Source organism: Neolamprologus brichardi, chromosome 8 (assembly GCF_056152115.1).
Source record: "Neolamprologus brichardi isolate AB-2024 chromosome 8, ASM5615211v1, whole genome shotgun sequence".
NCBI classification, from domain to species: domain Eukaryota; kingdom Metazoa; phylum Chordata; class Actinopteri; order Cichliformes; family Cichlidae; genus Neolamprologus; species Neolamprologus brichardi.
Genome location: NC_142111.1, coordinates 951,322 through 976,277, shown reverse-complemented (window position 1 = coordinate 976,277; position 24,956 = coordinate 951,322). Strand labels below are relative to the sequence as shown.

Sequence of the window (24,956 nt, the reverse complement as noted above, 5' to 3'; positions counted from 1 at the left end):
TTTTCATTACATCATAGTCACATGACAGCAGTATAGCCAATTAACTTTTGTCAATATGGGTACGAGCGCAAGCTAATGTTCAAATAAAATGTCACAATTGAGAAAAAGTGTGATTTCTTAATATTTACTTTCCAAAAGCCACAGACTGAGTTGCAGTACTGTTTCCTGAAGCAACCTTTTGATAATAAAAAGGTCAGAAGAAAATTAACTCAAGTTTGATGCAGATCCAGGATAACAGGATCAAAGTTATACTTACCTCCACTATAATTTCACAGATTAAATAATGTTCATTTATACTAAACAGCTGTATTGTGGTCTCATTCAGTCTTCTGGGTTATCTAGCAAACTGCAAATGGGAAGCAGTGCTCCTTTTGGAGAACAGTAACTTTGCTGTTTATTTTTCTGTTATGGTGGGCAGATGAAGATTCGCCCTTTGACCCTTTTAAACAGCACACTGGTGCAGTAATGTGCATAACCTAATGTTGACCTAAGGTGAATGTCATGTTTCGCTTCCATCCCACCAAAAAAATGCATATGTACATAAAAGGCTGTATAATACTTTTAACATTCATTTTTAATATTTGAGGATATTAGAAGTAATTCCAATATTTGGTTTAAAAAACAACAAAACAAAAAAAAACATGGCTATGTTCCCTACATTATCGTGTCCAGGACTGGAGTACGGACCACTCTGAAGAGGCGGTGTTGCTGGGGGCTCTGGGGTCCTCTTTTCTCATTGGCCCGTGGTGAAGGAGGAGGGGAGAATGGTGGGAATAAATCTCCTGGTTCAAGCACAATGTGCTCATCATCCTGAGGAGTAAAAATGAAAAGAAAAAAATTACAATGATAATTTCTGAGATACCAGATACCGGTCTTACTGACAGGTTAAGGACCTTCTATGGCCCTGTCAGCTCTCCTAGATTTAACTGCCTGTCTGCTGCACTGTCAACCAAAGTCTCAAGACTATGCTGTGAGACACAGCAAACCTTTTAGCAAAAGCAAGTACTGATGTGCCATCCTAGAGGAGTTGGACCTCCTGTGAAACATGTGTATGGTGCAGGTATCGTCTCGTGCTTCCAGTAGAAAAGATGAAAACTCAGCAGAGCATCCAGTCAGAAAATGATGATGAGGGGAAAAAAGGTCAGAGGTCTCCACCTGTAAAACCATTTATTTTTTTGTCTCCATTTTCATAAACAGTGTAAAAAACAATGTATTAAATAGAATTTTTTACACAAACTAATAACAAAAATATCCTGTTCATCCTTTTTACCACATATCATACAACAATGCATTAGTTTTGTCTAAATGTGGCTGACAAACTTCCAGTTGATGTACTTGTTATTCCTACCAGCAGAGGAAATACCGGGTGAGATTGTGTCTAATACCTAAATACAGGCTTAAGCTGCCGATACAAATTCTGATACGTGTTGCTTTTTAAAGCTTTTGAAAATTGTTATTTACTCAAAAAAATAGATACTATCTTACAAAAGTATACTACAGTTTACAATAATGCAGCTAAATACAGACTAACCTTAATGCCTCTAAGCGATGCAAAGGCCTCTTGACCAGGTCTCAAAGCAATGATATCGCCTTCCACCAGTAGACTGACAGGCAGGTTAACCAGCTGAGAGTCACGATAGGTCCAGTGGAGGGACCACGATGGGGATGAGGGTGTGTAAAGGTCAGGGTAGAGAGACGAAGGCCATTTCACTTCACCAACACAGGCTGACAAGTAATCTAGGATAATGAATTACAAAATTGAGGACTCATTTAGAGAACAAAATAGGGTGAGAAGAATTGAATTTGAAGAAAGTAAAACAAAAAACAATTACAACAACAACAACAACAACAAACAAATGCAACTTTTACAGAGATTACAAGTTCCTCAATTCTTCTGTGTTTGCAGTAATGCAGTCATGAGCCTTACTCACCACTGAGCTGCGTGATGATGGCCTTTAGGCGCCATATCATCTCATTTCGCTTCAGTCTCTCCTGGCGTCCACCCAGACACAGGTTCAGCACCAAGAGGAGAAGGAGAGCAGCGGCATTCAGGAGCTCTATACCAGAACTGTGGAGGTGAAGACAGAAGACCACAGCTATGAATGAAAGATCAAAGAATACAGTGATGAAATATCTCTCATCATGGTGGACGAGGGAGATACATTTCTCAATTACCTGGCTGTGCTAAACATTTTAATGCAAACTAACTAGAATTTCAACCAGTGCTTTTTTTTGGAAAGGATGCTATCTTGTAGAGAATCCCTCATGTTACACTGCTGCTGAGAAGAAAGCTCTCAAAGCACTGACAGCTATGTGGACTTACCACCGTGTGGAGGTGAAGAATAAGAAATTACCACACAGAACAAAAGTTCTGGTAGTATTAGTTAACATTAATGTCGGGTCATAACAGTAAAGCTAACAAAGTACTTTTCTAATGTCAGGTCATCCAATGTCATTTTCTACAGTTTAAAAGAGCCACAACTGACAGCCTCGGTGCCCTAGAAAAGCAGGGATTGGTGCAATTTAAGGCAATGTAAGGCAGGGTTAGGAGAGGTGTGCTCACATATTGGCGCCATGCTCCACAGCCTTCTGGCAAGTGTAAATAAACATTGATAAGTGCATTCGATAGCACAGCAACTTTCTGGCATGAAGTGTGACGTTAGAATCGAAAACACTTAAAGGATGGCTGGAGGGCAAAGAAGTATTGAAAGTAAAAACGGCAGTATTGTTTTTGTCGTGTCCCAGTAGTTTTGACATCACCTGAAAACTATGGTATTATTGTATTGACCAGCTTATCTCACTATGCGACACATAATAAGACATTTAAATTATTTGTGTGTAGATTTCTAAAGTGCCATAAACATATTTTTTTTGCTTAGACTGAGCCTAAGCAAAAATCCTTATCCCATAACTTCTCCCATAGCACCTCTCAGAGGTGAGACAACTTCTATTCCTTTGTGTATGTTTTAGACTCTCTTCTTTGTAGGAAGAGTAAAATTGATGAATCTTCAAAATTGTGTGGTGACATGACAATTTCTTCTTATGGTTCCTTAGAAACAGAGGGTGGCACAACTTCCCCTCTGGCACAAATCACCCCACTTTTCACTACACGCTATACGTCAAACTGACAACGACTTGAAATAAACTGGTGTTAAATATGGTATGATTAGATTTAGATTCAATTTATTTATATAGCGCCAAATCACAACAAATGTCGCCTCAAGGCGCTTCATAGATACAGAGAAAAGCCCAACAATCATATGACCCCCTATGAGCAAGCACTTTGGCGACAGTAGGAAGGAAAAACTCCCTTTTAACAGGAAGAAACCTCCGGCAGAACCAGGCTCAGGGAGGGGCGGGGCCATCTGCTGTGATTGGTTGGGGTGAGAGAAGGAAGACAGGATAAAAGACAAAAAAAAAAACATGTTACTACAACAGATGTTCACTTATTATTAAAATATGACAAATTAACATCTGAAAAAACTAATGAATTGGAACTGAAAAGAGAGGCGCATTGTGCCATTATGAATGATGCATATTTAACATTGGTTTATGATATGTGCTTTTCTTCTTCCTCTATTTAGAGTATAATGTGTAATGTTCAAAATGCACGATGAGAGGTGCCCGGGGAGCGGCATTATTCATTATTGGAGAGTGTGATTAATGCAAAAAACACATTTGTTTAGAGCAGTGATGTCCAAACTAGGGCTGCCACGATTACGACTATCAAAATCGTCGACGACTGATTTAAAAGTCGACACGTCGTTTGAAGCTTTGTAAGATCCCAAAAGACGCAGGAATAAGTAGTAGGATTTAAGAGTGTAATAACGGACTGAAACAGAAGATGGCAGCACTGCATGTACAAGGATGCCAGCTGCCGTTAAACCCCGGAGAAGAAGAAGTAGCTCTGTCCCAGAATTCATACCGCAGCCCTGCTCAGTTTCCAACAATGGCGGCAGCTAGTTAGTTTTAATATTACTCTTAATATTCTTTCTGGGTCACAAAATAAACTTTTAACATATTTTCAGGCGAGTATGTAGCTGTGTAAACTTCAAATATCTGCTCAGTTTATCAAGACACCACATATTTTCAAAAGCGCTCTGACGTTTTCAGACATGTCTGTTACCCACTAGCTCAATAGCTAGCCGGGGGCTAGGCTAACTAGAGCCCGTTTTCAAACCCACCACCGTCTTTCGCTACTCAGGTTAAACATATATAAGTCACTTAGATAACTTAAAAATGTTATTGTTTGGCTTTTTTTAGTATTTTATTTGTTCCTGAGTAAATCGGTTTGGCTGAGATTAAAGTTATAGTTTTTACACAGCTGAATAAACGTCAAGCAGACAGCTGATCATCAGAAGTGTGAGATGCTCGAGAATATACTCCGGTGTCCCGTTATATTTTAGATAGCAAGGAGTTTATTAAACTTCACCGAAACAATCTGCAAATTTCATTAAAATTCAATACACTATCATCTTGTCTTTATTTTTAGTTAGCACATACCTTACACACTTAAAGCTGTAAGCTAATGATTAGTGATGTGTCCTGTGTGTCGGGTAATCTCGGGGGCGTTTCTGTGAAGCACGTATCGAGGTTTGCTTTGATTACGTACCAGTGACGTTCGAGGCCTCGCGGGCAGTCCGTACCACGTGACTGATTCAGGGACTGGTTCACCGGTTCGCGCCAGATTCGAAATAAAATGGGCAGAAAAACACAGCTGATTTCTAGTGATGTGCGATACCACTGATTTCCTTTCCGATCTGATACCAAGTAATATTCAGGGTGATATCGACGATACTGATCCGATACCGATACTTTGTACAAAAACTTATTTTATTTATTGTATCTCAAATTATAGCATCATAATGATTACAGGACATCAGATTCCTTGTTCTTATCACTTAATAATGCAGAGTTCATCATATAGAAATAAAAAACCTGAAGTTTGAACATTTGAACACCTTGCCTGCCTGCAGCACTAAAGGACTCCGTGAGAGACTGTCTCGCCCTAGCAGTACCTGTCCCTCTCCTCCTTTTTAGTTCGCCTCAACATACGCTTGTCATATTCTGTGATATGATTTACTGTGAGGTGTTTGACAAGGTTAGTGATGTTGCCACAACCATACATGCCAACCCTCCCGATTTTTTCGGGAGAATACCAAATTTCAGTGCCCCTCCCGAAAATCTCCCGGAGCCACCATTCTCCCGAATTTTTCCCGATTTTCCACCCGGACAACAAAATTGAAAAACCATTTAGCAGAATTCATAGCGCGGCCCAGCCAATTCCAGTTTCCAACTATGGCTACTACTACTGCAGCGACTTAGTTTTAATATTACTCTTATTTCTCTTTCTGGGTCGCAAAAAACTTTTAACATATTTTCAGGTGAGAATGTAGCTGTGTAAACTTCAAATATCTGAGTCGACCGACACATCGTTTTCAAACCCCCGCGGTCTTTCGCTACTCGGGTTAAACATGATATACAAGTCACTTTGATAACTTAAAAATGTTATTGTTTGGCTTTTTCAGTGTTTTATTTGTTCGTGAGTAAATAGATTTGGCTAAGAGTTATTAGATTAGATTAAATTAAATTTAACTTTATTAATCCCTCGGGAGGGTTCCGCCGGGGTTTTCACACAGCTGAATCGTCAAACAGAAAATGATTAAACAGAAGAGTTTACATCAGCGCCCGGTTATATTTTAGATAGCAAGGAGCAGACAGCAGAGTTTCACTACACTGAGCGAGCCTGTGACGTACTACCCGGCTTTCTTTAGACCGGGAAGGCCGGGTCCTCAGGTGGAAGCAGCCTCTGAATTTGGACACCCCCGCTGTTTCCGGGCCGGCCAATAATAACGGTGACATTTAACGTATTTTATCCGATAAATAAACCCTGTAAAATGTATTTATCACCCCCCCCCCCCCCCCCCCCCCAACAGCCCTTTTGAATGTCTCCCTAGTACAACAACAACTCTTTTTTGCCACATGTATGCAAACCACGTCTCAGCTGTTTGTGGAGGTAAAGTACGTCCGCACAATTACGCTCAGCCATTGTTGTGAGTGTGCACGCCAAGGGGCTGCAAGACATTTATACAGCCGTATTTTGCACATGACTATGAAAGGTGGAAGAGGAAGTAGTTCCTTTGAATGTAGACAATCCGAATGGTATAGTTTCTTTCTACTATGTTCCTGTTAATGATAAACTACAAATTTACTCTAAATTACTAAAATATCGATATTTTAATGTGAGAATCGATTCTAGAACATAAATGACTGGTATCGGAGGAATCGATATTTCAGGATCAAGCCGCACAACACTACTGATTTCCCGTCACACTGTGTTGTGGAATTGGATTACGTACGTGTTACATAGTTACTTGAGCATTTCTTCTTCGATGGAACCAGGAAGGAAGAGATTTTTTATTTTATTTTATCTCTCCTAATAAAGTATGCACACAGTAATAAATATCACAAATGATAAGCACCATAATATAAATAAACAACACTACAGATCCTATAATCTGATTTCTGTCAGATTATAAAAAGTTTATTAAAAAGTGAAGCGCCAAATACTAGTTTGTGTCATTATCCAGATGTACATAAGCATGATTACACAGGTACTAGGAGCGGGTTTTGATTATCAATTAAAATCGATTCTAGCTTGGATAACGTGATATCGATTCATTAAAATCCTGAATCGATTTTTAATATAAATATTACTACATTTCAACCACCACCAAACAGCTAAAACAGTAAATGAGAGCAGGTACACCGATTCTGCACAAAGACGTAAACACAAAGCGCTGACGCATCAGAATCAGTGAGATGTCGCCTTTCTCACCAGACAGCGTGGACACGGTCGGGGCTGAAAGCCGACAGCTCACTGATTCTAATCTAAGGCATCTGCTGTGATGCTTACACATTAGATAAAGTCTCGAAAGTGTCAGCTTTCTTTTTATAGTTATAAAAATATGCAAATGTACTGATCTATGATCTGAATTATACTATTGACTGACTGTCTGAGGCTAACAGTTACACAATCATACCAAAACTCTGTCCTGATAGTTTCCACTTTCTCTTTTGTATCACACATACTGAGACAATATTCGGGATAAATAACCAAGAAAACAATTTATTTATTCAGTTTAGAGGTTTACACATCATTATAATCACAGAGCCCGCTTCACTTGAATTGTCCACTTGATGGCGCAGTAGAGCAAATGAATCATCACAATGCTTCGAACCATGAGTCGACCAATTGGGTGGAAAGCTTCAGTTCATCATGAGGCTTCATCTCACCATCACTACTAATGATAGTTATATAAGAGCAGATGCTGCTGGTGCAATAAGCTATGTCCAATGGATGATGATCTGATTAGTCGACTAATCGCAAAAATAATCGGTGACTAGTCTACTATCAAAATAATTGTTTGTGGCAGCCCTAGTCCAAACCCAGGCCTCGAGGGCCAGTGTCCTGCAGGTTTTAGATGTGTCCTTGGATCCATCACAGCTGATTTAAATGGTTAAATTACCTCCTCAACAGGTCTTGAAGTTCTCCAGAGACCTGGTAATGAACTAATCATTTGATTCAGGTGTGTAGACCCAGGGTGAGATCTAAAACCTGCAGGACACCGGCCCTCGAGGACTGCAGTTGGCCAAGCCTGGTATAGTTTGACATTTTCCATTAAACAGTTTTTAGATTTAACTTGATAGCTAACTAAGAGTGTTCCTTAGATTTAGACTAGTCGTTTAGTCGACTTAGAAGTTGGTCACCAGGAATATCCATAGCATCAAGTCCCTCTACCTAAGGCAGCATACCTACAGGATGGTGTAGGGTCATGTGAACCAGTGCCTGTTAGTTTTCTCATTGTGGTGTTTTGAATCACTGAAGGCTTTTTAAGGAGCAGAATGATAATAACCACAATAGTTTAGCCAAGGAATAATCGTGGCCCAACTCTGGACTGTGCTGACTAACCTGCAGCCATTCTTACACTTTCTCAAAATTAAAATCATTCACACAAGTGAATCTGGACTGAATATTCAGACCAACTATAGCAAAGTGATATTGCCTTGCCATGTAGTGAATAACTGACAGTGTGTGATGCATGAATTGTTTAACATTTGAGCATCTGATCCCACACCTGTGTTGCTTATTTTAAACATTAAAATGACTAAAATATAGTAGTCCCTTACAGCATCAGTTTGTATTTGTTTTTTTAAATTCTGAACTTCTCCAACATTTGAGGGTTTGCGCCTTGTAGCTATGCTAATAGCTAATAGAATCAATGCATTTTATAAAGTGTTCACACTAACAGAGCAGAACTATTGAGACAGTGTGATTTGGCACTAAACATTATTTATTATATAAATTGAATAAAACTTAGTTGAACTGAAAAATATGGTCAGTCTATTCCTAGAAACTGTTTACAATAAAACGATATGTCGTCCATTTGTCTGGATGATAGGAAAGTTTCTAACTATGCTGCTGAAGATGTTTAAAAATGGGAAACTGACATGGAGCTATCAAAATGTCAACACAAGCTTTCAGCCTTTTTCAAAATTTCCTCATTTGTGATTTGTTCCTCAAATGTGGTCTTCAGCCATATCGAATTGAGTAACCCTGCTCTAAAGCATCAATGCGCTTTTTAAACCTCATTCCTACAAAAGTGTTCAAATAAGTTTTACCAGCTAATTGCTTTGATTAAATCTCTATTTATTTAACATCAGGTCAATTATAGGCCACCTTTCTTTTTTTTCCAAACAAAGTCTTAAAAGTCTTTATCTTGAAGACATAAATGTACATTCTAAGGAGCTTGGAAAGAAAAGCGTCTGGACTTCTTTAGTCTAAAGAAGTCCAGACGCTTTTCTTTCCATTATGATAAACCTTATCAAATTAACAGTACAATCAGGTGACCATGAACCACCATCTCCCTCACCTCCCTTTTTCTTCGTGTTAAAAAAAAACAAACTTTTTTGTTGTTTTTTTTTGGTTTTCTTCCCACTATAACCAATTAATTGCTCATAACAGGTTGACTGATTGATTGAGGATTCCCAAAAAGAGGTTACATACCTCCCCTTCGGCTGGCTACCATGGCAACAGACGAGTCCCACCACCACCAGCAGAGTGAGAGCAGCACCCGGCCAATGGACACAAGAGTGACGATTACCATGGTAAAGGAAGCTATTTTGCCACTGTTCCTATGGAAATGTCCCCAAAACAAAAGCAAGTAAGCACAACAATATACAACATGTTACATTACAAAGTAGTGTGCCTACACAGAGCACATGTGTATGTACACACAGCCTCACAAGTATGTAACTATATATATATACATACACACATATAAAATCTTATATCAGGGGAAAAGCTCCTTTTTGGCACGAACAGAAAACAGCAGTGAAGTCGTTAACCTCACCAGGTACCGCCATCCAAGGAATAGTGCATACATGTAGCATAATTTACCAAATTTACAGATATAGCCACATATATGGAAAATCCAAAACGGGGAAATAAGGTTCTAAAGTAAGGACCACTGGTTTAAAAGTGTAGACACAAGTGTGTGCGTACCAGCACAGATGTTCGTCTGCATGCAACTCTCTGATGCTGTTCCAGCAAGCTGCTTAACTGGTCCCGGAGCTTCTCAAGAGCCTGGCCAGTTGAAAGGCCCAGAGTCACAGCATCCTCCTCCTGGAAGAACGACAACAAAATAAAACAATCCAGTCATACTGGTCGATTTTAAAAATGAAAAAAAAAAATCCTTTGTTTCACCATTAGTCTTGATGCTGGGCATCAAAAATTCTAGAAGTCCCACAGGTAGGCTTGATTAGCCTTGGGGGAGTCGGGGAGTGGGCAGAGGGAAGGGTTAGGAGCAGTGTGTGAATAAAAAGTTTACAACATTAAACCTATGCAGCCCGCAATTGTTCAGTAAAAAGCATGATAAAACAACAGTGGCAGTGATAATAACGTTGGCATAGTTAAATATGGAGCTGGAGTCTGTTTACACACCACGAGGCGCAAAGAGGCAGCACCATTACTGAGAGCTCAGGTAGATGGAAGAAAGCATGTTTCTAGCGTCCAAAACAGCAGCGCTGTTCCTGTAGTCAACTTTAAAACCTTTAATTTGAAACAGCTAGCGGGAGTCCTTCATCAAATCACCTGATCAACAAAGTCCGACTTGGGAAAAAAACAAAAAATTTTGCTGCTTTATACACTGCTGTTTGTTTTACACAGCAGTAAACCAGTTGTATTAAAATATGCAGATGTTTAAATGATACAGCTTCCAGGCTGACGGCCGACAGCAGAAAGTATGAGAGTAAATATGCTGCAAAATGCCAGAGCTTATAGAATAAAAAAAATTGAGAATTTCAAAAACCACAATTATTAGCACAATTATAACCACTATTGTGGGTGTTGGTGCCTGGACATGGGAGTATAGAGGGTGTCTGGGGAGTGTGAGTGTGTGTACGGTGTTCATTTCTGTGTCTCTACATGTTGGATGAGTGTGTGAGTATTTGTATATGTGTGCATGAGGGAGTGAATGGATTCTTGTGTGTCTGTTTGTCTGTGTCAGGTCTTACACTCCACCTCTCTTAGGATATCTCAGGCGCCCTGGGGGTGAGGGCCTATGAGGTGTACAAACAGGTATTCACAGACACACCATATTATTTGGCTGCTGCCTCTAAATATATTTTGTATTATTAGTACTGTGTGCTGTTCAGTAACATTTATTATTTATTGTTATTTATGCATATGTCGGTTCTTGCTGTTGTCTCTCTGCTGTGTTATTTTTTCCCAGCAGTTGTTGAAGCAGATTGTGATTACAATAACACTAAATAAAAAAGATCCTAACAAAATATCACCATCAAGTGGACCATTAAAGTAAATGTCATAATGGTCCACTAGGGAAAGTAAATCTGTTGGCCATTTTTTGGTCTTCAGACAACAATTCTGCCAGACAGGACAGAACAAACAATTATTCCACTATTGATTGAAAATTAGCTCTTCTTTATTTGAAAGTGTCAAACTTTCAAAAACATGTTTAGCCCCATTTCCTGTCAGTACGGAACATTATGACACCAGGTGGGTTGGCTGCAGTCAATAGACACTTTTGTGTTGTCTCTTGCTGCAACAATCAGTTTTATGTCAAAACCAAGGACATACTCTGCACTGAAACAGGGAAATCCACCTGTTAACCATAATGTTCGGGCTTGTAATGCACCTTATAAATGAGGACTGTGTGGAGAAGAGCCTGTTTGAGTCAGGTGACAGGTGGTTGACCGGACCGACAACCCTGATTAAGAAAATTATTTTTCCTCATCTAGTCGATTGTACCAATCAGCTGATGCAATCAGCTCTATTTTATGCAATAAAATAGTCTCTCTTTTCCTACGCACATCAATCTAGTTGACAACAAAACAGCTTTAATACATGCATATCACACCATAAACATGACTATCTTTCTTACGCACGATCAGGAATCCCATAAGCACGTGTGCTGGGAAAATGAGAGTTTTTTTCCTCTCGTGTCATCTCACTGACTGGATTGCTTCATTTTAGAAATGAGGAAAAGCGAAATGGAAGTGAAGGATAGAAGGATCAGTGTGGAGATTTTGTTTTGTTCCTGCAGACAGCATGTTCGAACGTGTTTCTGCAAGAAACATTCTTGTGGTGTGATGCACAGGTAGAGAGACTATTTTACTGCATAAAATAGTGCTGAACAGATTTTGCACTCATTGTTGAAGCCAGGGGCAGCACAAGAGTGATCCCTTTAGACTGTTTTTTTTTTTTGTCTTTAATTTCCCCTGAGTTATTGGTTCTGTTACTAGCTAGCTAAAATAAACTAATGTGAGTCTTGACATCAACAACCACCCAATCCGGTGACATGACGTTCCATACGAACAGAAGATGGCACTAAACATGTTTTTAAAAAGTTGACTTCAAGCACTTATTTCTTATATCCAGCTACAGACAGTGTTTCATCTATGTCTGTTTCTGAAGGCAGGGCTATATTTTGCAAATTAGCCTTTATACATTTAGTGTTTTGTTTTCACTTTAATGCAAAAATGTTATCACTTACTCTGAGTTAGCAAAATTCGAATATTTTATTAGCCTGTTACTTAGCACTAATTTGCACATATACATCTCTGTGTTGTATCCAACACACTTCTGGTATCACAGTGGTTTCTGTTTATACGTCTGCAGAAAAATTGCTCTCTCTGAAGAAACAAAAAACCTTGGAAAAACAAGAACCCATGGTAGACAATGTTACAGCCAGTTAATCTCCTGAGGTCTCTCTAAACACCAAGGTAGCTGTCTATTAAAACAGCATCCACACAGGAAACATTTACGTTCCAAAGGCATTTGCTAATCTAAGCAACCAGACTCACCTGTTTCTTATCCCTTGGCTCCATGGCAACCACAGCCACTCTACATGCTCTGCTCCTTGTTAGGCAAAGATCTGGCAAATACTGTCAGTTCTGCCACACAAAGTCCAGCTCTAGATGCTACACATCTTTGATTCCAGCAGCTGTAGATCAAGTGGCTAAGATGCGCACAGAGAAAGCTAGGAGAGAAAGCAGTTCTCTGCCTGTTAAGACCTCCTGCACTGCGTCCTTTGCCAGTGTGACAGAAGAAAAGTGGAGAACTCTCTCTGGGATATCTGGTTTTGTTTACTTCCTCAGGTGCTGCACAGGAATCGCGTCATAACGTTGATGCAGAGCCCTGTGAATAAAATGCAAAGCACATGAACAAAAATGTATATCTAACTGGAATGTCATCAACATAGATGACATGAATAACACCTTGGTGTCATTTGGTGTATAAAGTCCAGGAAACATCACCCAGTGTTAGCATAACAGCAGTACTGACAAGCAGACTGCACCATAGAATCTACTCACCTTGAACACATAAGCAGTTTCAACTGACACAAAACCCCAGAGTCAGCAATCTCGTTGGCAAAGAGTTGAGAGTGGTGAGCCAATCGAACCGGCAGACAGACTGAAGGGTGAAGGGAGCACATCAAAGTGGGGGTGAAGGAATGCCCAATATAAGATTGTTGCTGGACTTGGACAGCAACAGTCTTTCTGACACCGCCATCAGATAGTCTAGCTCAGGGGTGGGCAATCTCAGTCCATGAGGGCCGGTGTCCCTGCAGGTTTTAGATGTGTCCTCGAACCAACACAGCTGATTTAAATGGCTAAATTAGCTCCTCAACATGTCCTGAAGTTCTCCAGAGGCCTGGTAACGAACTAATCATGTGATTCAGGTGTGTTGACCCAAGGTGAGATCTAAAACCTGCAGGGACACCGGCCCTCGGGGACTGAGATTGCCCACCCCTGGTCTAGCTCCACAGCCACAACATTACTGGCCTCGTGGATTAGTTTGTTGAGTCTGTTGGTGTTGGTTGATTGGTTGTAAGGTAAATAAAGTGCTTTAAGTGTACATAATAAAGCCCTGTATGTATGATTAAAATGTGACTTGTAGTCTAAACCTCTTTGAGTGGTCAGTATGAGTAGAAAAGCAGTGTATAAATGTGAGAACATTATATCTCTGGAAACTAATGGGAAGAGAAGAAACATGCTAGTAGGGCTGGGTGATATGAGAAAAATCTAATATCACGATATTTTTTGGCTACATCACGACACATATAGCAATATGTTTAAATAAACTTCAAAAATAAATATTTTCAACAATATAGTACCTAAAATTACACTGGAATACTCATTCAAATCGACCATTCAAGGTTTTCTTCTACTTTGAATACAAAACATTTGAATCAATTTAAATGTTTTATCCTAACCATTTTTTAACCATCAGTAGCACATACAAGTTTTTCACAAATGACAATACTGTCAGAGTAAGTCTCTTTCTGTGGTCAACACCAGACGTTTAACAAACTAAAGATCATAGCAACAAAAAAGGACATCAAGCAATAATTGAATAATACAACTGAAAATAAAAGGATGCTCTTTTGTGCTTATAACATATAAAAATTGTAAAATAAAACATGCGATGACCTCAATTTACAGTAACTATAGTAACTATTAAAACGACTGACCAAGAATAGTCCAGGGTATCGCAGCTGGTTTGTTTAACGTTTTCTTTGGTTTACGGGAGATGGTGACACGCAGAGTTTAAAACATTCTTCATTTTGCAGTGGATAACTTTTCAGCTGGTGGAATAATTTCGTGATATTGCTCTCTTTTGCGGGAATAGTTTTACGGCATGTTTTGCAAATTATTGCATTTTGTTCTGCATCATCCCTGTGAAATCCAAATGACAGCAAGTGTCAGTCCCTCGCTCGTCTGACACTCCCGCTGTCGCCAAATTTTTCCCAATCTGGTAGTATATAAACACGCATGCTCAGCACAGTGTGCCAGGTACAAAACTTTCCAATTGGGACGGGGGAATTAATGATGCTTTCCCAGCGTGTGAGAGAGAAAAAAAATTTCACAGTGAATTACATGAAGACAGCTTAATATTGCCATGGCAATTTATACTCGATGGTTACGATAAAGCCAACTTAACCATTGTACGTGGAAAAAATTAGATATATCGCCCACCCCTACATGCTAGTGAAGGCATCGACGTGTTTATCAGAGAACCTCTTTTAAACATTTAGATTCACCTTGCCAAGTAGCTGTGAAATAACTCCTGCTACTTATACTGTATCTCCTTGATACTGACATCATCATACTTTTTGGTATAGTTTATTTTTATTCTTAGGCTTGATGTGAAACTTAACATGTAAACAAATGACAAAAGTGAACAGTCATCTCTGCATGCATGCCAAATATCTATGATTGTGCAAACTTGTCTCCATAGACGTTATGGACAAACAATGGAAAGACTGTTCATCTGTAGCTGTGTATGTCCACATCCACAGCAATGCATAATCCCTGCATACTACTGCTGAAATGGTCGCCCCTCGGCCTTTACCTAAACAACCACTTTCAGCAGCGACCATTTAAGGGCTCACCACAGTAATTATCTGCCTCTTTGCATTCTCTGCTGTCACCAGAGCCCTTTTCGTGTCTTTCTCTACTACATCCATGAACTCTCTTACCTAGCAAATCCACATTCAACATCCCTTGTTCAGTATAATAATAATCCCTCATCTGTACATCTTCAAACCATCTCAACCTTGCCTCTCTTAATTTTGTCCCAAAACTGCTCGATCTGAGTCGTCCCTCTAATATACTCATTTCTAATGCTGTCAATACTTGCACTGAAAATGTTAACATCTTCAGTTCTGCCTGGGTGATAGACTGGCTACTTGTCCTGGGTGTACCTTGCTACATACCCAAAGTCAACTGGGATAGGCTCCAGTTGACTTTCCTCCACAAGCCGTGGCAATGAGGCATTGCCAAACAGAATTCTGCCAACATTTCCCCTATTTGTGAAGTAAATCGTAAACCGTACCTGGCGGTTTCAAAGACTTTTGGTAGATTTTATCCACACATAACGATCGCGTTGACACATATGACCAAAAGAGAAAGACAGGAAAATACAAAAAACTCAGAATTCTGAATTTGACATAAAGTAAAATCGTCGCAAAACAAGTGAAAACTCTTATTTGTCGTATGGCTTTACGGGATCGAGCAACTTTATAGAATGGGTATGAATAAGCTCACGTACACCTTGAGAGCTGTATAAAGCGTAACCCCTAACACTGACCCAGCCTACAGTTCCAGCATGAAAGCTGTAAAACCATGTCAATTTGTCAAATCACAATACTTCGCACCAATGAAAATCTTATCGTGGAGAACGGCAATAGTGGGTGTTTTCACAAGCACCTCTCAAAGGTCAACAAACGCGACTCGAATACAAAGTGACATGTCGTAAGTCACATTAGTTATAAATGAAATGTTCTGCTGTAAACAACAGCTATCACAAGACTAGTCTCGATTTGAGCTTTTAATCGATCTATCTTCTTTAAAAGCAAAGCTGTTGTCAGGCCACATATCTCCTTACCTCCATCTCAAAGGCAGATGCTACCGCAACACAGGCGTTGTTTAAACTACACTTCACCGCTGCAATAGTCATCATATCACATTGAGTCGGTGCACATTATTAATATATAAGCACTCACCTGTCCTCATTTTCGAGTCTCTCTGCACATCCTGAAAAAAAACACCTTTTTCTCTCCATATAAACACACTTCTGATGCTTCACTGTACAACAGCAGCCATGTTGGAAAGCGTTCAGCTAGGAGGAAGGAAATATTTGTGTACGTGCGTGCGTGCGTGCGTGCGTGTTCTTCTTCTTCCTTTGTTTTTAAAGGCAGCTTGCATCCAACAATGTTGCACTATTGCCATCTCTTGGGCTATACTGCTACGTCGCTTTTATTTCCTTAATAATCAGCTCTGCACATTAGGAGAGTCCAGGTCTTACAGTATAATACTCATGTATTACTGTAATCCTTACACTGTAACGTTAGTTAGTGACTGAGCATCCGGTGACTTTCTCTTGATTCCTGTAATCAGGGTGAATTAGTTACGGATTAGACTAATTTACCGAAAAAGTACGACGGGATGCTCGGGTTTGTCCAGTTTACCGAAAAACACGTCAGCTATAATTTTGAAACAGTCGGTCACTTGACCTCTCAGCATCCCCGCTCTATCTGCCATTAGATAGGCAGGTTTCTCCGTGACTGCAGCTGTCAGTCAAAGCTGTTATGTTGACGTTAGTAATTAGAATCAAACTTATGAGAAAGGACACCCCTTGAACACAAATCAGCGTGATGAAAACTACCGATAATGCAAAACAAAATCTTTAGGAAAATCAGAGGAGAACTTCTTTTATTTTTATTTTAGTCTGACCCCAGTGCCCTCCGCTAACCTAGAGAAGGCGAGGTTTATGACCTATACTGAAGCCAGACACCAGGGGGCGATAGAGATGTTTTGGCTTCATTTTCGGGGAGCTATTAGGTAGTCCATGTTTTCTGCAGTCATTGGTAATAACTAATAAATTACAGCAACAATTTAGTTAAATGAATCAAATTAACCTATCCCCACAAGCTGCATGTCTTTTGGACGGTGGGAGGAAGCCGGAGTACCCGGAGGGAACCCACGCAAACACAGGGAGAACATGCAAACTCCACACAGAAAGACCGCGGCCTGATGGTGGAATTGAACTCAGGACCTTCTTGCTGTGCGGCAACAGTGCTAACCACCGTGCCACCCTTGTGGGGATAGGTTAATTGGATAATCCAAATTGTCACTAGGTGTGAATGTGCGAGTGAATGTGAGTGCGAATGGTTGTCTGTCTCTGTGTGTTGGCCCTGCGACAGACTGGCGACCTGTCCAGGGTGTACCCCGCCTCTCGCCCTATGACAGCTGGGATAGGCTCCAGCGCCCCCCGCGACCCTGAAAAGGATAAGCGGAAGCGAATGGATGGATGGATGGATGGAATCAAATTCAGCTACTTTTAAACTTTTACACTTCTTGCAAAGACCAGACTATTATAAGAAGAGGGTAATTCTTGAAAATCCCTGGCTCCATTTAATCCTCTGTTGTTTTGCCATGATGCTGACAGAGAAAGTGTGTGTGTGTGTGTGTGTGTGTGTGTGTGTGTGTGTGTGTGTGTGTGTGTGTGTGTGTGTGTGTGTGTGTGTGTGTGTGTGTGTGAGAGAGAGAGAGAGAGAGAGAACGACAAAAAGCTTGTGTAGGTTTCAACAGGGTAAATGAATGAGAACATAAGGCTTCGGTTTTATTACCCAAATTAAGTTCTGGAAAGTTTGTTACGTGTCATCACTAACTATGAAGTTGTATAAGTAATACATGCTTGGTGTTGTATATAATGGATTTATACTATAAGCCTTTTGCCTTGTTATTCAAATCTGTTGGCATATTTTAAACATTATTGTAGTCTTGGCCTCATTTTGGTCAACACCTTCACTCTGCATTTAAAATATAATATATAAAAAAGAAACAGAAAAAAGAAGTCGGTGAGGATTTAAAAAGGTAGAATACTGTGCAAGAATTCCTGTATCAAAAATATATTTTGAACATTTAGATTTTATTTTTATTATGGTCAATAATATTGAGATTTACTGATTTAATGCAGGCTTTTACAGGCTGGGGGTTTTAATAGAAATGCCCATTAATTTTATACTTGATGATGATGCAGAACCATCTCTTTCTGATCACCTCCTTACACTGAGGAGCTCCTCTGAGTTTTCACTGAATGAGAAGAAGGAGACCATCCAGTACTTCTTTTATTTCAGCTGAAATCATCTCTGAAAGCACAGCACCAGATACCCAGATTACTATTTCATTCTACAGTTTGGACCTAAATTAACTGCACCTGACTGGACGCTCACTTGTCTGAGTAAAGCTAGCCAACTGACTTACAAACAAGGGAAGAATTGAACCTCAGGAATGAATTAAAGAAAATTACAAACTCTTAAACATACCAGAGACAATTTCCTGGATTACCAGATATGTAATGATTTATTGAATTGTGATTACCTTATTCATATTTTAACTACCTTAATGTCAGAATTCTGCAAACTTCAGGTGGGTTATGTTTGCATCTGGCAATAATTATTTGTATGTTTTGCATCTCTTTGTGCTTTGTCAGTTTTCTATTGTAAAGATACTATACTTGTTTGAATTTTGAGTACTTTCATTTTCATTTATAAATCCATTACAAGGCACAAATAGTCCTCATTTTAGATGATCACACAAAATGTTTAACTTACAACTGCCTGAATTAACTGTGAATTACACTATGAAATAAGTATTTCTAAAATCTCTATTAATACAATCACAATGAGCTTATATTTTACTCATTACATCTATAAATGTGCATCTGAATACTTTACTAATCACCTATTTAGACTTTCTAAATTATACCAAGAGTGTATTAATCAAGAATAAACATCTGTATTTAAAAAAAAAAATACCAAGGAGGAATAATGCTTTATAAATGATGAATTAAGCACTTACTAATACCTTACGAATGCTTAATAGTGTAACAGTTTTTAAAAAATGTACCTCACTTCACTACCTACCTTTCCTTGGACTCAGTGAAAACTTCAGTGAGGTCAAGGCTAAAAGATTATGAACAGACGCTAGGACGATGATGTGACTGTCATGGTCCGCAGTCCGTGCCAGTTGACCTGCCATGTCTATGTTGTGTTTTGTTGTTGTCCTCTCCCGGTCACTCATTTCTACCTTTACGTGTTGGCGTGTGTGTGCGGGTTTTCCTGTGACACCAGGCCTGGCGAGTTATTCCCGCCATGGGGTCACCTGCAGCTGATCAGCCTCGTAAGGGCAGCGACTTAACAGAGGAGCTGAGTTTCAGTCGATGCTGGATCATTGTGAGAAACTCTGTCAGTGCCTAGTTAACATTGTGAAAGTGTTGTGTTAATCATAGGAGCATAGGAAGGTATACAAGTAGATAGGAAGTCCTGCCTTTGCATTCCTGACAGAACGATCCAGAGTGGGGAGGAGAATGCCCTCTGAAGGGCTTTTCTCAACAGCCTCAATGAGGATTTGAAGCGGGAATTGTCCGCTGAAGTCATTAGATGCCTTAATCTCCATGTGTGTTAGTACAAATGTATTATCATGGTTGAGATTCTACCTGTGTGGGAGATCTCAGACTGTTAGTTTTTAAATTTGATCTCTCTGAGACCTGTGCTGTGAGGCATGGGTTCCCTGAAGGGTCTGTACTTGGCCCATTGCTGTTTTCTTCGTATCTGCTGCCTCTTTGTCTTCTTCTACGTTTTAGTAACCTTTCATTGTTACGCTGATCACCTGCAGCTTTATGTTCCTTAAACATTGGAAACTATGCTGATTTGTCTAAATTAGAAATTTGTCCATTTGCAATTAAGGACTTGTTATCTGATAATTTCCTGTTTCTTAATACTGATAAGACAGATTTGGTGGTCAATCGGTCACAAAAATTGATGACATTGTCATAAATTGCAGGGACTTGGATGTGTGGTTTGACTCGGAGCTCTCCTTCAAGTCTCATGTAAAAGAGACAACAAGGACTGCCTTTTATCACCTTAGGAACATCAATATCAAACAAGTTTTATCACTTGACACTGCAGAGGTTCTTGTCCATGCATTTGTGTCTTTGCACATTTATTATTGTAACACTCTTCAGTTTTAGAGGTTTACAAATGATACAAAATGCAGCTGCTGGCGTTTGAACCAAAACTGGGAAATTTGAGCACATTTTCCCAGTACTGAAATCTCAAAGAATGGAGATGTCGGTAAACGTAGGGGTGCCGGTGGGCACAATTACAGACGCCTCCCTACTTGGTCATCAGTGTTCTGCAAAACTCATACTCAGCACCCATACTCACCAGTGTAATGCTCTCATTGATTCGAGTGTTTGATCAATCAAGTGTTTGATCAATGAAATAATTTTCATTGATCAAACACTCAATAGGAAATTCAAACTCCCATTGACACCTCTTACTGAACCTCTACAGGTTTCTGCCTTAAAACAGCACTAAGCTCACACAAATCACCCATCGCACTAAGGCCATTCAGCTCTCCCTTTCAGGCAGTTATGTAATTTTTGATTTGTCCTCTGTTCCTACAGTTTACCATGACCTAGCTGAAGTGTTTAGCAAGGACTTGGCTCTCTCACTTCCTCCACAGAGACCATATGACTGTGGAATTGATCTGCTCTTGGCGGCACCACTCCCCACCAGTCGCCTGTACAGTCTTTGTAACCCTACATCACTGATTCTCTGACAGCTGGAATAATCCGTTCTTCCAATTTCAAGCAGGGTTCTTCTTTGTGGAGAAAAAGGACAAGTCCCTCCATCTATGCATTTACTTTCAGGGGCTGAACAAAATAACCCTAAAGAACAAGTATCTCCTGCCACCACTATCTTCCGCTTTTGAACTGTTACGGGGGCCACTATTTTCATAAAAGTGGATTTAAGGAATGCCTATCAATTGTCCTTGGTGAATGACTTCTTGAAAGATTTCATTAACCACTGTGTTTTTGTGTACCTTGACAATATTTTGATTTTTCAAAATGTCCATAGCTGAACACGAGAGGCATGTTCACCTGGTGGCACAGCAAGCATTCTCCCAAGTCAAACAGAAGTTTGCCTCTGCGCCCATCTTGGTGCAACTAGACTTCTCTCAGCCATTTGTCTTAGAAGTGGATGCTTTGTGTTATCCCAGCACTCCGAGGGTAAGCTTCACCCATGTGCATATTTCTCTTCTCATCTCTCACAGGCTGAGCAGGAACTGCGACGTGGGACATTGGGAATTGCTGGCAATAAAGCTCACCTTGGAGGAATAGAGACACTGTCTAGAAGGGACGGCGCAGCCACTCTTCATCTGGACGGACCATAAAAACATCTGTACCTGAAAATGGCAAAGTCCCTCAACTCCCTTCAAGCCAGGTTCTTTACTCAGTTCAATCTAACCATCACGTACAGACCCAACTCTCGTAATGTGAAGCTGGATGTGCTCTCTCTGCAAATTTCCTCACTGGACAAGGCCTCCGAATATGATGGTCCTGTCATGGTCCTGTCACATCAACACCGTGGTGAAAAAGGCCCGTCAGCGTCTCTACCACCTCAGACACTTGAGAGATTTCCAACTGCCCTCCAAGGTGCTCAGGAACTTTTACTCGTGCACCATAGAGAGCATCCTGACGGGAAACATCTTAACCTGGTTCGGGAACAGCACCATGCAGGACAGACGAGCTCTACAGAGGGTTGTGCGATCAGCTGAGCGCACCATCCGCTCCGAGCTCCCTGACCTGCACTCAATCTACAGCAGGCGGTGCTGGACCAAGGCCAGGAAGATCGTGAAGGACCTCAGCCATCCCAACAACGGACCGTTTTCTCTGTTGAGGTCAGGAAAGCGATTCCGCTCCCTGAAGACCAACACAGAGAGACTGAGGAGGAGCTTCTTCCCGCAGGTGATACGGTCTCTCAATCACACCACCACACAGTACTGACCCACACATATAGTTCTTACACACATACTGAACATTCTGGACATTGTTTTCACTTCATCACTTAAATCACTTTAAGCATATTTGCACTGCACAAGACACTAAATAATGTGGATTGCACAACACTGGACATTATATTCTTCATTTCCAGTTAATATTTGTACAGCTGCTGTTATTGTGTGTATATATTTATATTTCTTCATACATTCTTATATATTTCTATACTGTGTATTGTGTATTTTGTTGTACAGTTATTTTATTTTCAACTTTAATTTTTATATTTTATCTTATTCTTTCCCAGTTAAATTTACCCTTCATTCTAATTTGTGTTGTACAGTTATTTCATTTTTAACTTTAATTTTTATATTTAATTTTATTTTATTCCTTCCTAGTTAAATTTACCCCTTTTAATTTTCATATTTATTTCCTATCTTATTCATAGCCTTTTCTTTTTTCTTTATGGTCACGAGCAGTTGTCTAAGCATTTCACTGCATATCGTACTGTGTATGTGACAAATAAAATTTGAATTTGAATTTGAATTTGATGAGACGATCCTGCCTGCAGCCTGCATCATCATGGCCCTCAGATGGGAGATCGAGGGTATAATCAGAAACGCTCAGCGGGAGGAACCTGACCCTGGAACGGGCCCTCCTAACCGACTATACATACCCACCGCAGTGTACAGCAAGGGGATTCAATGAGACAACTCTGTTGTCTCATTGAATCCACAGAGAACCACACAATAACATTCATGTAACGCTTGTTCTGGTGACCGTCTCTAGCTCAAGATGTCCAGGATTTTGTTTCTGCTTGTCCTACCTGTGCACAGTATAAGGCAACCAACTCTCCACCAGTTGGGTTTCTCAGGCCCCTGCCTATCCCCAGGAGACCCTGGTCACACATCGCCCTGAATTTCATAGCTAGACCACCATCATCCTCAGGTAATACCACCATACTCACTATTGTGGATCCTTTTTGTTTTAAAGCTACCCATTTCATTGCTCTGCCCAAGTTTCCCACCGCCTTGGAGACAGCGAAGCTGTTGACTGATCATGTGTTCCACCTACATGGCGGAACACATGATCAATCGGACACAATTAGTCAAAACACTGTCCGATCGGGGTCTGCATTTCACGTCGCGGGTTTGGAAGGAGGTTTGCTCCATTGCTCCATGCTGGATTGTTGTGAGAAACTCCATCAGTCCCTAGCTAGCATTGTGAAAGTGTTTGTGTTACTCGCTCGTGTGGATTGTAGTAATGGCTGTCTTTGTGGTTTCCAGAAGAATTGCGGAAACAAGTGGAGAGAGGTGTTTGACCTATTGGACTGCTGTCACACATTTTGTAGTGACTAGGGCTCAAGCTATGAAGCCAGCAGAAACTGACCTTGTGTGGGTGTGTCCTGCTATCTCCCCTACCTTAAGTGCCAGCTTTTTTGTACAGGTGACTCCCATCAGCAATTAAGAGTACTTAGGGCCAGAGAAAGGTGAGCTTTAGTGCCAGAGAGCCTTGTTGGTTTTTGCAGCTAGTGAGCTGTGTGTATATGGTGCCTGATTGTTCCTGCTCTGTGGAGAGGAGTGTGTTTTAGTGACTAAACCTTTTTTTAAAATTTACTTTTCCGTTTATTGACCAACACCTGGATTTTGTTCTCTTCTTTCTTCAGGAGGTTATAGCGGCTTGTCTGTCTCTTTTGGTTTTGCTGGTAATAGGAACATTAATAAAACCATTTTGCCTCCCTGTCTCCTTTTTTTTTTTTTTACCCGGACACCTTTTGTTACTTTCTCTCATCTCCTGGACCTTTTACTATACATATGGGCTGTATCCCAATTCAGGGTCTGCAGCCTTAAAGTATGCAGCCTTAATGGTCCACAAGGGCCGCGTACTTAAAGACCGCTAAGGCCGGAAGTGCGAGGCTAGTGAAATGGGACGTGTAGTCTCCGTTGCGCTGCCCAGGTTGCCTAGCAACCATGATACTAACAGCTGGAAACGTTTCATACAGCTTTGTTTGACAGAAATGAAGGAGAAAATCTTTTGTTCATTTGGTTTTTTTTTTTGTTTCTACATGAGCTTTGATCATTCTCTGTAAGATTAAGGTCAGCTATTGAACGGCGTATATTTTAGAGTTGTTACGAACTTGCATGTTCCTGGGTTTGTTTTGTGCAGGTGTTATGTCTTTTTATGTTAATTTAGCTGTGCCAGGGCCCTGCTCCGATTGGTGCGTGGATACACTGCACTGACGTGACTGGTTCCAGCTGGAGGACCCGCCCATTATGAGCCAGTGCCTCACTCATGTTATTGCCTGGCCCTAGACGGGTCGTAACATGAATTGGGGGCTCGTCCTCTACCTTGTTCTGTGGTTTTCGTGTGTTTTGGTCTGTTTGGCAGTTTTCTTGGTGTAGGGATAGTAGGTGTGTGGGATTATGGAGTTTTCTTTGGATGAGTTTGTTACCTCGCCTTCATGGGATAAAATAGTGAAGTGCAGGAAAGCTGATTTGCTCATTATTGCTAGTTTTTATGATGTTCAAGTGTCCTATAGTGCCCGCAAAGCGGCGGTTAAGGACGCTTTGTGTGCAGGGCTGATGGAGCGAGGCATCCTTCCTGCCCCGAAGGCAGCTGTTGAGCAGCCTGGCGGCGGAGGTGTGAAGGTGGCTCCGGAGGCTGAGCCGGAGCCGGATGCCAAAGGGCCGGTTAACGTGCTCCCGGCTGAGGTGGAGTCTGATGCAGCTGAGGTGGACTCTGATGCTGCTGAGGCGGAGTCTGAAGCAGCTGAGTCTGGTACGGCCGGGGAACCCCTGGCGGGCCGGTCTACGGAGGATCTCCGTTTGACCCTCCGTATAAGGGAGGTGGAAACCCGCGCTAAAGAGCTTGAGGTACAAGCAATGCACCTCCGTGTCAGAGCTTTGGAGCTGGAGCGAAAGCCCTCCACATCTGCCTCTAGTCATCCTAGTACATCCACCGCTGTCTCAACAGGTTTTGACATCACTAAGCACCCATTTCGTGAGGCCGAAGTGGACTCCTATTT

At 40.8% G+C, this 24,956-nt stretch overlaps 1 protein-coding gene across 5 annotated transcripts in view; it reads right to left on the bottom strand.

Annotated features, from left to right (window-relative positions):
- tmem94 (transmembrane protein 94) overlaps positions 1-16,225 on the bottom strand; it is a 39,992-nt gene extending 23,767 nt beyond the window's left edge. For 3 of the 5 annotated variants that reach the window (XM_087845228.1, XM_087845230.1, XM_087845231.1), the window contains exons 1-8: positions 16,089-16,224; positions 12,895-12,994; positions 12,385-12,718; positions 9,566-9,685; positions 9,068-9,195; positions 1,932-2,068; positions 1,532-1,737; positions 659-810 (exon numbers count right to left, since the gene is read on the bottom strand). In XM_087845228.1, coding sequence (XP_087701354.1) covers positions 659-810; positions 1,532-1,737; positions 1,932-2,068; positions 9,068-9,195; positions 9,566-9,685; positions 12,385-12,408 — 767 coding nt within the window. In that variant the 5' untranslated portion in view covers positions 12,409-12,718; positions 12,895-12,994; positions 16,089-16,224. Of the gene's footprint in view, positions 1-658; positions 811-1,531; positions 1,738-1,931; positions 2,069-4,503; positions 4,588-9,067; positions 9,196-9,565; positions 9,686-12,384; positions 12,719-12,894; positions 12,995-16,088 lie in introns of those variants that run through there. The other 2 variants (XM_087845229.1, XM_087845232.1) reach the window with 2 other exon arrangements.
- Positions 16,226-24,956: the final 8,731 nt, after the last annotated feature.